This window comes from Orcinus orca, chromosome 15 (assembly GCF_937001465.1).
Source record: "Orcinus orca chromosome 15, mOrcOrc1.1, whole genome shotgun sequence".
Classification (NCBI taxonomy): domain Eukaryota; kingdom Metazoa; phylum Chordata; class Mammalia; order Artiodactyla; family Delphinidae; genus Orcinus; species Orcinus orca.
Window position 1 is genome coordinate 72,343,818 of NC_064573.1, and position 13,014 is coordinate 72,356,831.

Consider the following 13,014-nt stretch of genomic DNA (forward strand, 5'->3'; position numbering starts at 1 on the left):
GGCACAGAGCAGCCCCGGTGACCAGCGCCTCCTCTCCCTCCTCACAGGGCCCCTGCCGCAGAGCGCGTCCCCCCCGCCGCGGGCCCCCAGCTCAGCCATGCTGGCCTGCCTGCAGAGGACCCAGAACGCCCCCGGCCAACACCTGGCCTGCCCGACAAAGAGCCTGGAGCTGCGCAAGTGTGAGTGACACGCCCTCCTTATGGCCCTAGCCCCACCCCTTCCTCTGCCCACCCCGCAGTCCACGGGGCTGCCTCTCTCCTGGACACACCAAGCTTTCCCCACCTCGGGCCCTCGCAGGGCAGCTCCCAGGCGGGGAAAGCCGTCCACGCTCCGGCACATCTGCCCACCACCACCCTGCTTTGGACCGTCCGTGTTCTCCCAGGCCTTTGCCCAGGCTGTGCTGCCTCCCTGGGGCCCCTCCCCACTCCCTTGGTCTGGCTGACTCCCACTGGGTGTGACCTCCTCCCCAGGAGCCTTCTCTGACCACTACCAGCACCATGGCCCCGACCCCAGCACTTCTTCTGTGACCTGACTGTGTGTCCTGTCTCCCTCTGCATCAGCAGAGAGGATGACGGGGAAGCAAACACAGCCAGCCCTCGAACAATGTAGGTTTGAACTGTGCAGGTCCACTTACAGGTGGATCTCTTTCAGTAGTAAATAGTACAGTACTACAGGGTCCGTGGTTGGTTGAATCCGCAGATATGGAGGAATCGAGGATATGCGGGGCCAACTGTAAGTTATGCCTGAATTAACCACCACGTTGTTCAAAAGTTCACTGTAGTCCTGAATGGGATCCCAGCTTGCGGCCTGAATTGCTGGGTGATCTTGGGCATGTCTTTTCCCTCTCTGGGCCATTAGGGAGCTGGACTTGGTAACCTCCAAGGGTCTGTCCTCCTTTACCATCCAGGACAGGGCTCCCAAACCCTCTGATCTGATTATTTTTAACCACCATAGGTTGTTTGTTTGTTTTTTTTCCCCCAAGTATTTAGACACATTTAAAAACGGAGAGGTTTGTATAAAAATCTGGATGTAGTGTGTCTCGAACACAAATCAGAGGATCTGGTAACATAAGCCTGTGTTCCTGTCCTGTAGCTATTGGTTAGAATGTAAGTATTGCCTCTTTAAAGGGGACACCCATCTCCAGGTCACCACAGTCCCCACCCTTTCCTATTGCCTCTGTCCTATAGTGCAGGAGTGGTTGCCATTTACAGTGTTTACGTTGTTGCTTTTTGCTTTTTTAATATGTATTTTATCTTCAGACATGGTAATATACTCACGTGGTCCAGTATTCAAAAGGAATAAAGGGGTGTAGAGATAAAACTCCTCCTCTCCCCGCTGTTGTGTGTCCTCGCAGAAGACGTTTTATGCACATCCGAGCAAACGTGTGTATATACATATTTTATCCACTGTCCTACCCCTCACTTTTTCACTTAGCAGTATATCCTATATGTCAGCCTCTAAAGAGCTTCCTCATTCTTTTGCCATATAGTTTTTCATAGCACGGATGATCCATAATTTATTTGACCAGTCCCCTAAGAAGAACATACCCAACCTGTTGCCATTACAAGCAATGCAGCAACAAACTCTGTCACTGGGTATGTCACAAAGGTGTGAATAAAACTACAGCATAAATTTCTACAAGAAGAAATACTGGGTCGAAGGTATGTGCTTTTGTAATTTTGATGGATGTGGTTTGACTGACTTATCTCTTCATCTTCTTGGTCTATTTTTCTCATTGGGTTTTGTCCTTATTAATTTATAGGAGCTCTTTGTATATGATGGAATTAGACTTCTGCCTGCCATATGAATTGCAGATGTTTCCCCCAAATTGTCATTTGTCTTTGATTCTGCCATGGACGAGTTTTTTGAAGTATGGCCTTTGGATTTTGTGTCATACTTAGAATGTCCTTTCTCATGCTGAGATTATTTTTAAAAATAAAAAAAAAGGTGTCCCCAGGGATTCTTCTAGTTCTTCTCTGGTTTAATTTTTAAAATATACGATCTTTGATTATTTGATAATTTATCTGGTGCAAAGTGTGGGGTATGGATGCAAGTGTATTCAAATATCAGTGCAATACTGTTTTCATTGTTGTAGCATTATAACACATTTAAACATTTTTAATGGCTTTATTGAGATATTATTCACGTACCATACAATCCACCCATTTGAAGTGTACCGTTCAGTGGTTTTAGTGTATTTACAGAACTTTGCATCCATCACCACAGTTCATTTTAGAGCATTTTAATCACCTCAGAAGAAATCCCTTACCCACTCCCTCATCCCCCTGGCTCCTCCCTTCTCTATAGATTCCCCTGTTTCGGACTTTGCTAGGAAGGGACTCATACAGTATGTGGCCTTTTGTGACTGGCTTCTTTCTCTCTGCATAGTGTTTCAAGGTTCATCCATGCTGTAAGCATGTATATAAAACATTTTAATATTTGCTGGTGCTTCTTATTCACCATCCTCTTATGCAGAAATTCCTTGGCTGTTCCATTAGTTTTCTGTCTGGACTGTAGAATCAACTTATCTAGGTAAGAACAAAATCCTGTTTGGGTTTTTACTGGGATTGCATGCAATTTATAAATTAGGAAGAAATGACATTTTTATGATGTCTTTCCCTCCAATAACATGATCTATACCTTTCTGTTTGTTCAGACTTTCTTTTATGTCCCTCAGGAATGTTTTAGTATTTTCTTCATTTAGATCTTACACATTTTTAAAGTTTCCTTCCTCTGGAAAGTTAATTTTTTTGTTGTTGATAAATTTATTTATTTTTATTTTTGGCTGCCTTGGGTCTTCGTTGCTGCACGTGGGCTCTCTCTAGTTGCGGCGAGCAGGGGCTACTCTTCATTACGGTACGCGGGCTTCCCATTGCGATGGCTTCTCCCATTGTGGAGCACGGGCTCTAGGCGCACGAGCTTCAGTAGTTGTGGCGCACGGGCTTAGTTGCTCCGCGGCATGTGGGATCTTCCTGGACCAGGGCTCGAACCTGTGTCCCCTACATTGGCAGGCGGATTCTTAACCATTGCACCACGAGGGAAGCCCCTTGCAAGTTTTATACCTTGATTTCTTTGTCTTATTTATTAGTGTTGTCTACTGTCCCTGGCACAGTGAAAAATAATAGTGGTGACAGTAGACATTCTTGCTTTGTCTTTGCCCTTGAGAAGCTTCTAGGATTTCCTCATTACACAGAATGCTGGTTTAGGGGCAGATATTTTATCAGGTTAAATAAGTGTCCATCTATTCCTATTTTATTGAGAACTTTAAAAATCAAGAATGGAATCTGAACTTTACCAAATGACTTTTCAACGTCTGTGAAACTGATCATATGGGTTTTTTCTTTGTTCTGTTAATATGAATAATGATATAGATTTCTTTATATTGAACCATCCTTGCATTCCTGGTTGGTTCCCACGTGGTCACGATAAATATTACATTATAACATACCATAGAATTGGATTTTATATTTTGTTTAGGAGTTTTGCCTCAATTTCATCAGTGAGAATAGTCTTTAGTTTTCTTTTTTTGGAAGAGTTTTTGTTGGGTTTTGCTATCAGTGTTACATTTGCTTCATAAAGACAATGGAGGCTTTCCTTCTTCCTCTGTGCTTTATAACAGCTTAAGTAGAAATGGATTATCTGTTCTTTAAAGACTGTTTGATCCTTCATGAAGCAGTCTGGGCTAGTGTATTTATTTGGGAGATGGAGGGCTGGGTAACTCTGAGATAATGTTCTCTATTTCTTCTGTAATGATTGATCTAATTGTTCTTGAATGAGTTTGGTAAATTATGTTTCTCTAGAAAAGTACCCATTTTGAATTTATTTGCATGAGGTTGCACAAAATAAATTCTTTTAAGTGATTACTTCACCCTTCTTTCTTATATTGTATATTTTGTGTGTGCTCCCCTCCGCATTTTCTTGATTAGGTTAGTTAGCTAATGAGGTTATCTACCCCCCTTTCCCAAAGAACCATCTTTAGGATCCATTTATTAGTAATTACCCTTTTCTGGTTCCTAATTCATTAATTTATGCATTTATCTTTATTAAAATCTTCTTCCTGCTTTCCTTTTTAAAAAATGTCTTGAGAGGCTTAAATCTTTATACTGCTAAACAAGAAAAAAAGGAAAATTAAGGCTGTGAATTCTCTCAGCACTGCTTTAGCTGTATCCTGTAGGTTCTAGCATGTATTTCTATTATCAGTATTTTCTAGATAACTTTACAACTTTGGCTTTGATTTCTTCTTCTTTGGCTTCAGGCTCATTTGAGTTCCATCCATCCACCCAGGTAGTAGGTGCCTTTGTATTTTGTTATTTCCCGTTCTATTGCATTATAATCAGAGAATGCTATCTATGATTTCTACTTTTTTGGACTTTAGTGAAGTTTTCTTTGTGATATAATCTCCGGTGATTTTTGTGACTTTTTATGGGAATTTGAAAAGATGTGGCTTTGTTTCTGGGATTCAGAGTTTGGTGTTAACCAGTTATAGCTACCCTGTTAATTACATCAGTTAGGTCTTGTGTATCCAAGATGCAATGGAATTTAATGCACAGGTATTAGTACCTTAAATCTCCATAGTGAACTGCATCCTTCTTGGCTGTATTTAATACTTTTTGGCCTGGATTCAATCTTATTAAGATGGTAACTGCCTATTAAGATGCTTTTTTAATTCACATTTTTCTTGAAACCTTTGCCAGTCCTTTTATTTCAACCTTTCTGAATTACTTTGTTTAGATGTGACTCATATAATATACAGTTGAATTAAGCTTTGTGATCCAATCTGAATGCCTTTTAAAAAATTTTTAATAGAGTTTAGGCCATTTACATTTATTGATATAACAGATGTCTGGTATTAGTTCAGTCATGCTGTGCTTTAATTGCTTTGAAAAGTCTTTCCCTGTGTGATCTAAGTTCTCTGCTTTGTGTACCTACTACTCATAGGGAAGGCTGGTGTTCTTGTTCTAGTGGTGTAGCATTAAATAATCCCCTAATTTTTTTATCTCTTTGTAACAGCATCTATTCCATCTACCCTAAAATGAACAAAATGATGAAATTAGTGTATTTCCTTTTTCTCCCTACAGCACTTTCTCAGCGTTCACTTCATCCTTTTAAACCTCTATTAACTGACATCAGCTTTAAATATCTTTTGATCCCAGCTATTAAAAATGAGGACACCTGTGTACTTATACTACTGTTCCCCTCTTTCCCCATCCCCTCTCTTCTTAGTGATACCATTACTTTACTCCTAGGGCTTGTGATGTTAACATCTGGTTACATCACCACACTCCCACAGTTCTATCCATCTCAGTCTCCTAGATAAACACGGTCCATGCTCATCACCAGTTCTTTTGCCTTATTTTTCCACCATCTGAAGTTGCCCTTTAGTCTACGGCTTAAGGCCTCCTGTGAACAACACTCCTGGAATTCCCGCACATTCAGAATGGTCTGTCGACTTTCTACTTGAATGAGCAAAAAAATAATTCCTGGGTCACTTTGTTTCCTTGAGGATTTTTGTAGACCTTGTTCTGTTCTTTTCTTATGTTGAATGTTGCCATGGAGAAGTTGAAGCCTGAGCCCTCCTCCTTTATATTTCATTTTGATCTTTCCACATCTTTCATGCCATTGCTTTACTAGCCTGTGTCTTGAGATTGACCCTTCAGAGTCTGTTTCTCCTGGAACAGTCTGTGCCTTTCGACAGGCAGTTCCAAGGCTTGCATTATTTCACTTTCCTTCTTTTGGGGACTCTAGTTAAGCACAGATTGGCTGTCTTTTGCCCATCTTCCCTATGTACCCTCTTCTAATTACGCCTTTCTGACTCCCTATTTCCCTTTCATTTTGATCACTTTGCATCCTGTTTTCTATGACTTTTTTTCTCCCTGTGCTCATTCCATTTCTCCTTTCATAGTAAGTTTTTTCCTCCTACTCTTTGCATTTCTGCGTTATGGAAACAGTTGCGTACTACATTGTTTCCTTCACAATGAAATATTTGGCCATAATCTTCATCTCTTCTGTGGCCGCATTTTTCTGATGGGAAGTGTTTATTTGCCAACCATTACTTATAACTTGCCTTTCCTTCCCTTTTCTCATATATTTTGATTAGGTCCTGTGCTGGTTCAATTTTGATTACTTGCCTCTGGAGGGTATTTCCAGAAAGACAAGGGGGACCTAAGATGTTATATCAACATCCTCAGAACTGAAGGTCCTCTGATGGTGTTCTTTCAGAGATAGGGGTTTACAGAATACATGTCTGCCTCATCAAAAATAGAACAATGACAGATAATCTGGAAGGGCCTTCGGTTCCAAGGAAAAATGTTTTTCATGCACAGCCCCCTTCCCTCCTTTACATGGCCTCCAGGGAGAACACGTTCTCTTTTATAAAATTAGATACTTCACTGAATAGATTGTCCGTGGCACATAATTCAGAAGGCATGAGAATTTACAGTGAAAAATAACTGTCCTTCCCAGAGGAAACCAGCATTAGCAGATTCTTAAATACCCTCCTGAAAAATGCATGCACGTAGGAGGGGCAGTAAATACCTTTTATGTAAACATTTGCACCCCGACATACTTCTCAGATCCTTGCCTTTTTTCTTACCGATGTGTCTTCGAGATTATTCCTCACCTGACAGAAAGAGTACCCTCGTATTCCATTGTACAGATGAATATAACATTTTAACCATCTCCCTGTTGATGGACATTTAGGTTGTTTCTAGTCTCTTGCTATTCTGAACGGTGCTGTAATGAACATCAACTTCGTACACGTACGTATATCTGTGCAAAAAATTCTTCCAGGATGGGCTTGCTGGCTTAAAGGATCTGTGCATTTTAACCTCTGATTGCCACTGTCCAGGTGCCAGTGTTTCCTGCCTTGCCCTCTGCTGCCAACTGGCTGGAGATAAGGGCTGGGCACAATGACCTGGGCCAGTCCTTCCTTCCTGCCTCAAGGCCGGAACTAGAGAATGTGGAGGGCCACCAAGGATGTCCTGCTTCCCCTGCCCACTCAGACCCTTTGACATCTTTGTACTTATTGGAAAAGACACTGACTCTGCCTGTAACTGAAGAGCACAGGAGAGAGGGCGGCAAGAAGGGAGATAAGCAAATTGAATTGGGTGCCCTGCTGCCTGGTCAAGGCCTGGAAAGACTCCCGGGCATTCAGGCCTAGGCTGACCCTCTTGTCCCTGTGGCCCCCAGGCAGAACCGAGACAGGAAGGGCTGGCCCTGAGCTTTGTGACCAGACCTCGGGCTATGCTGTTTCTCACTAAGGGAGAAAGGTCTCGACTGGGCCACATGTAGTGACCTTGGATGAGTCAGTTGGCCTCCTGGGGCCTGCATTCTCCCTTCTGTAAAGCAAGGGGTCAGATCAGATGGACTTAAGAAGCCATCCAGCTCTGACCATCTGTGATAATAATGTCAAAAAACCGGTGGGGAGAAGACGTGGCCTGGTCTGAGCCCCCCCTCCCTCTTCTTCCTGTGAAATGGGATCAGAGCTGCCTGACTACACTGGGCTACACGAGGACTGACCTCCACAAGCGCCCAGAACATAGTCAGTGAACCAGAAATGGCTGTTTACCTCTCTAGGACCTGAGGTCAGGCAGGTGGCCGAGCCGGGGGTACGGGCAGCCACGTGTCCAGGAGCCCAGGTGACTGGCTGTTGTAGCCTGTTCCAGCTAACCGGAGAAAGTGACCTGGAGAAAAAGAAAGGGAAAAAGATGTGGCGGGAGGCAAAGTCCATCCCCCTTCCCTACCTCAGGCCTAAGATCTTGGGCTACTCCCAGCTGGGTAGAGTCCCTGGGTCCCAAACAGGACCCACCCATCCCTGGGACAGAAGCCTGTTCTCAGCTGCTCAGGACCGTGCCCCTAATAAATATTTGACTTTCTCATCATGGTTTTGATACACAAACTTTGAGTCACACGCCGCTAAAAGTATGGGCCAGGCAGAGAGGCACCATGGGGGCTTGGCTGGTGCAGGGGTAGACTCAGGGACCTGTCATCCAGGGAGGGAGGGGCCGTGGCAGCTACCCTAGGAGACTGGTGTGAGCGTCCAGCCTCGCTCTGCCGGAACCTGGGTGAGGGACGCAGCCTCTCTGTGCCTCAGGCTGGTCCTCTGAAGATGAGGATTGAGTGACTGTCCTGCTCTCTTCCCCAGGAGCCCCCAGGACACAGGCTTTGAGACCAGATGGCCTGGGGGTCAAATCCTGGCTGTGCCCAGAATGGGATGTATGTGTGGTCTTGGGCAAATGACGAACTGGCCCTCTCTAGGCCTTAGTTTCCTCCGCTGTGATGTGGGAATAAGAAGAAAAGGAGAGAATCCCCAGGGCCTGGCAGCAGACTCAAACCCTTTACCTGCCCCCATCTCCCCCAGAGGGCAGGACCCCTTTCCCCACACCCATACCCACAAAGGGATAAGAGGTTCCCCAGCCCATCCCTCGCATCTTCACAGATGAAGCTTCTCCCCAACGCCCACCCCTCCTCACCTGACTCCTGCCCAACGCCCCCAGCCCCAAAGGCTGGCGCCATTGCCCCTGTGGGCCGTAGCCCCACAAGCATTCCTGCAGGTGCAGCTGCTTCCACTAACACTAATAAAATAAGGAAGAAACAAAGCAATTTAAAATTCCAATAAAATTAAAAACCCACCGCTGGCCGCACCGCAGATTCAATTACAGAGCTGTTGCTGAGCACAGCCCCGGGGATGGAGGGATGGTCCAGGGCCACCCCCGCCTCGGAACCGAGCCCAGGAGAGGAGAGACGCTCAGAGGTGACAGCCAGGACAGGCCCGGATGGAGTTAGCCTCCTTTTACGATTGAATGAATAAAAATAAGCTCTTAGCAAACTAGGACGGCAGGCAACTTCCTTCTTCTATTACGGAGGATACAACCACAGTCCACCACAAACCAACGCAAGGGTTGATAAAATCAGAGGAGGACAGAGACCCAAATCACTGCCTTCCCACACTGTACAGAGGTCCTGGCCATCTCAGTAAGACAGGGGATAATAAATAACAAGTTTTAAGGATTAGAAAGAAGTCAGACTGTCTGCATAGAAACCTCAAGAGAACAAGAATTCAGCAAGATTTGCAGACAGAACATCAACACACAATACATAAAGTAGATAACCAACAAGGAGCTACTGTACAGCACAGGGAACTATACTCAATATCTTGTAATAACCTATGATAGAAAAGAATCTAAAAGAGAATATATATGTATATATATACACACACGCATAACTGAATCACTTTGCTGTACACCTGAAACTAACACAACATTGTAAATCAACTACATTTCAACAAAGTTTTTAAAAAATAAAAGTGGAATAATAGAAAAAAATTAAAAAAAAAGAATATCAACATACAGATGCAATTTCATTCCTCTACAGCAGAAGTGGGCAAACTTCTTCTGTAAAGAGCCGATATTCAGCCTCGCAGGCCACACAGTGTCTATTGTAGCTACTCAGCTCTGCGGCATCGTGGTGCGAAAACTGCCCCAGACGCACAGAAATGAGTGTGCATGGCTGGGTTCCAATAAAATTTTATTTACAAAAGCAGGTTGCACACCACATTTGGCCTGCAGATGGTAGTCTGCCAGCTCTGTATCTATAACAAAGAGTTGGAAAATGTGTATTACAAAAAGATACTATTTCACTTGGGGGTGGGGACAGTTTTACATGTATGGTAACAGGGACTATACAACTCACCCATTAAAAGTATACTAGTGAATTCTTTTTAGCATAAATTCACAGTTGTCTAACCATCACCAATGATGAACTTCCAGACCATGTTCTCCTCACCCCCAAAAGAAACCCCAGAGCCAATAGCAGTCACTGCCCAGCTACCCCTCAGCCCCCTCACAGCCCTAGGCAACCACTAAACTACTTTGTCTCTCTAGATTTACCGACTTTGGATATTTCATATAAATGAAATCATGTCATACGTGGGCTTTTATGTATGGCTTTTTTAACTTAATGTTTTCAAGGTTCGTGTTGTAGCATGCATCAGTACTTCATCCTTATTAGTGCCGAATAATATCCCATTGTATGGACATGCCACGTTTTGTTTACCTACGTATCAACTGATGGACATTTGGGTCATCTCCACATTTTTGGCAATTATGAATAATGCTATGAACATTTGTATATAATTTTCAGTGTGGGCGTATGTTTGCATTTCTCTTGCATATGCACCTAGGAGTGGAATTGCTGGGTCACATGGTAATTGTTTGCTTACGTTTTTGAGGACCTGCCAAATTGGTTTCCAAAGCAGCTGCGCCATTTGACATTCCCACCAGCAGTGTATGAGGGTTCCAGTGTCTCCACATCTTACCAAAACTTGTCATCTTTTTGATTCCAGCCATCCTAGTGCAGATGAAGTGGTACCACTGTAGTTTTGATTTGCATTTCCCTAATGGCTAAGGATGTTGAGCATTTTTTTATGTGCACATAGGCCTTTGTATATCTTCTTTGAAGAAATGTCTATTCTGCTCTTTTGCCCATTTTTAAATTGGGCTGTCTTTTTATTAAGTTGTAAATGTTCTTTATATATTCTAGATACAAGTTCCTTATCAGATTCATGATTCACAAATATTTTCTCCCATTCTAGGGTTGCCTTTATCACTTTCTTCATGGTGTCCTTTGAAGTACAAAAGGTTTTAACTTTGATGAAATAAAAATTTCTTTTTCCAAAAAAAAAAAAAATTTTTTTTCACTTGTGCTTTCGGTGTTGTATCTAAAAAGGCTTTGCTAACCCTACATTAAGGAAGAAAATTTACTCCTGTTTTTGCCTAAGAGTTTTCTAATTTTAGCTCTTACTTTTAGGTCTGTGATCCATTTTGAGTTAACTTTTGTGTATAGTGTGAAGAAAGGTCCGGCTTCATTCTTTCGCGTGTGGTTTATTCCAGCACCATTTGTTGAAGAAACCAATCTTTCCCTATTGAATTGTTTGGCTCCCTCGGCAAAAATCAGTTTACCATAAACGTGAGGGCTTATTTCTGGATTCTCAGTTCTTTGGATCTACATGTTTTTCCTTATCCCAGTGCCACACTGTCATGATTACTGTAGCTTTGTAGTAAGTCAGGAAATCAGAAATTGTGAATCCTCCAACTTTGTTGTTTTTCGAGATTGTATTGGGTCTTCTGGGTCCCATGAATTTTAGGATCAGCTTGTGAATTTCTGCAAAGAAGCCATCTGGGATTTTGATAGGGACTGTGTTGAATCTGTACAGCAGTGTAGGGAATATTATCATCTTGATATTAAGTCTTCTAATCCATGAATGTCTGATGTCTTTCCATTTATTTAAATCTTCTTTAATTTCTTTGAAAAAATTTTTTTTCAGATTGTAACTTTTGCTCTTTTGTTAAATTTACTTCTAAGTTTTATTTTTCGATGCTCTTGTATATGCAATCATTTTCTTAATTTTGTTTTGGACCGTTCATTGTGCATGTATAGAAATACAGTTGATTTCTGTACACTGATCCTGCAAACTTGCTGAACTTGTTTATTCTAATAGTTTTTTTAGTGAATTTCATAGGATTTTCTTTTTTTTTTGTAAGCTAATTTATTTATTTATTTTTGGCTGCATTGGGTCTTCATTGCGGTGCACGGGCTTCTCGTTGCAGTGACTTCTCTTGCTGAGGAGCACAGACTGTAGGCGCGCGGGCTTCAGTAGTTGTGCCACATGGGCTCAGTAGTTGGCACGTGGGCTCAGTAGTTGTGGCTTGCAGGCTCTAGTGCGCAGGCTCAGTAGTTGTGGCACACAGGCTTAGTTGCTCCGCAGCATGTGGGATCTTCCTGGACCAGGGCTTGAACCCGTTTCCCCTGCATTGGCAGGCGGATTCTTAACCACTGAGCCATCAGGGAAGCCCTCATATGATTTTCTATGTGCAAGATTATGTCATCTATGAAAAGAGAGTTTTATTTCTTGCTTTTTAATGTGAATGACTTTTTCTTGTCTAATCACCCTGGCTAGAATCTCTAGTACAATGTTGAATAGAAGTGGCAATCTTATTCCTAATTTTTGAGGGAAAGCATTTGGTCTTTTACCATTAAATGTGACATAATCTGCGGATTTTTCCTAAATACTCTTTCTCAAGTTGAGGAAGGTCCCTTCTATCCTAGTTTGTTGAATGTTTTATCATGAAGGTACCTTAGGTTACATCAGATGCTTTTTTGCATCCACTGAGATGACCATGTGGTAGTTGTCCTTTATTCTATCTATATGGTGTATTTCACTGAGTTTTGGATGTTAAGTCAACTTTATATTCCTGGGATGAGTCCCACTTGGGCATGGTGTATAATGCTTTTTATATATTACTGGATTAAGTTTGCTAGTATTTTGCTGATTTTTGCATGTACAGTCATGGTATCCATGGGAGATTGGCTCCAAGACTCCGCCCTGCCCCCCGGCGATGGTTACAAAAATCCACAGATATTCAAATCTCTTATATTGATACATAAAATGGCATAGTATTTGTGTATAATCTATGCATATCCTTTTTTCTTATTTTGGCCACACCGCGTAGCCTGTGGGATCTTAGCTCCCCGACCAGGGACTGAACCCCGGCCCTCAGCAGTGAAAGCGTGGGGTTCTAACCACTGGACCACCAGGGAATTCCCCTGAATATACTTTAGATCATCTCTCGATTACTTATACCTAGTACAATGTAAATACTATGTAAATACTTGTAAATATAATGTAAATGATATGTAGATAGTTGTAAATATGATGTAAATGCTGTGAAAATAGTTGCTGGTGCACAGCAAATTCAGGTTTTGCTTTTTGGAATTTTTGGTCCTCGGTTGAATCCACGGATGCAGAACCTGTGGATACGGAGGACCAAGTACATATTCATAAGTGATATTAGTCTATAGTTATTTTGTGGTGTCTTTGTCTGGTTTTGACATCAGGGTAATACTGGTCTCACAGAATTAGTTTGCAAGTGTTCCCTCCTAGTCTCTTTTTTAGAAGAGTTTGTGGAATAATTGGCATTAATTCTTCTTTAAATGTTCTATAGAATTCAACAGTGA

General features: G+C 42.4%; 1 protein-coding gene across 2 annotated transcripts in view; it reads left to right on the plus strand.

Moving 5' to 3' along the window:
- FAM222A (family with sequence similarity 222 member A) overlaps nucleotides 1-13,014 on the plus strand; it is a 54,675-nt gene that overhangs the window by 28,455 nt on the left and 13,206 nt on the right. The window contains exon 2 of one of the 2 annotated variants that reach the window (XM_004281390.3): nucleotides 48-179. The exons of the other annotated variant lie outside the window; for it this stretch is intronic. Within the exon in view, the coding sequence (XP_004281438.1) occupies nucleotides 98-179 (82 nt within the window). The 5' untranslated portion in view covers nucleotides 48-97. The remainder of the gene's footprint in view (nucleotides 1-47; nucleotides 180-13,014) is intronic. 2 annotated transcript variants of the gene reach the window in all.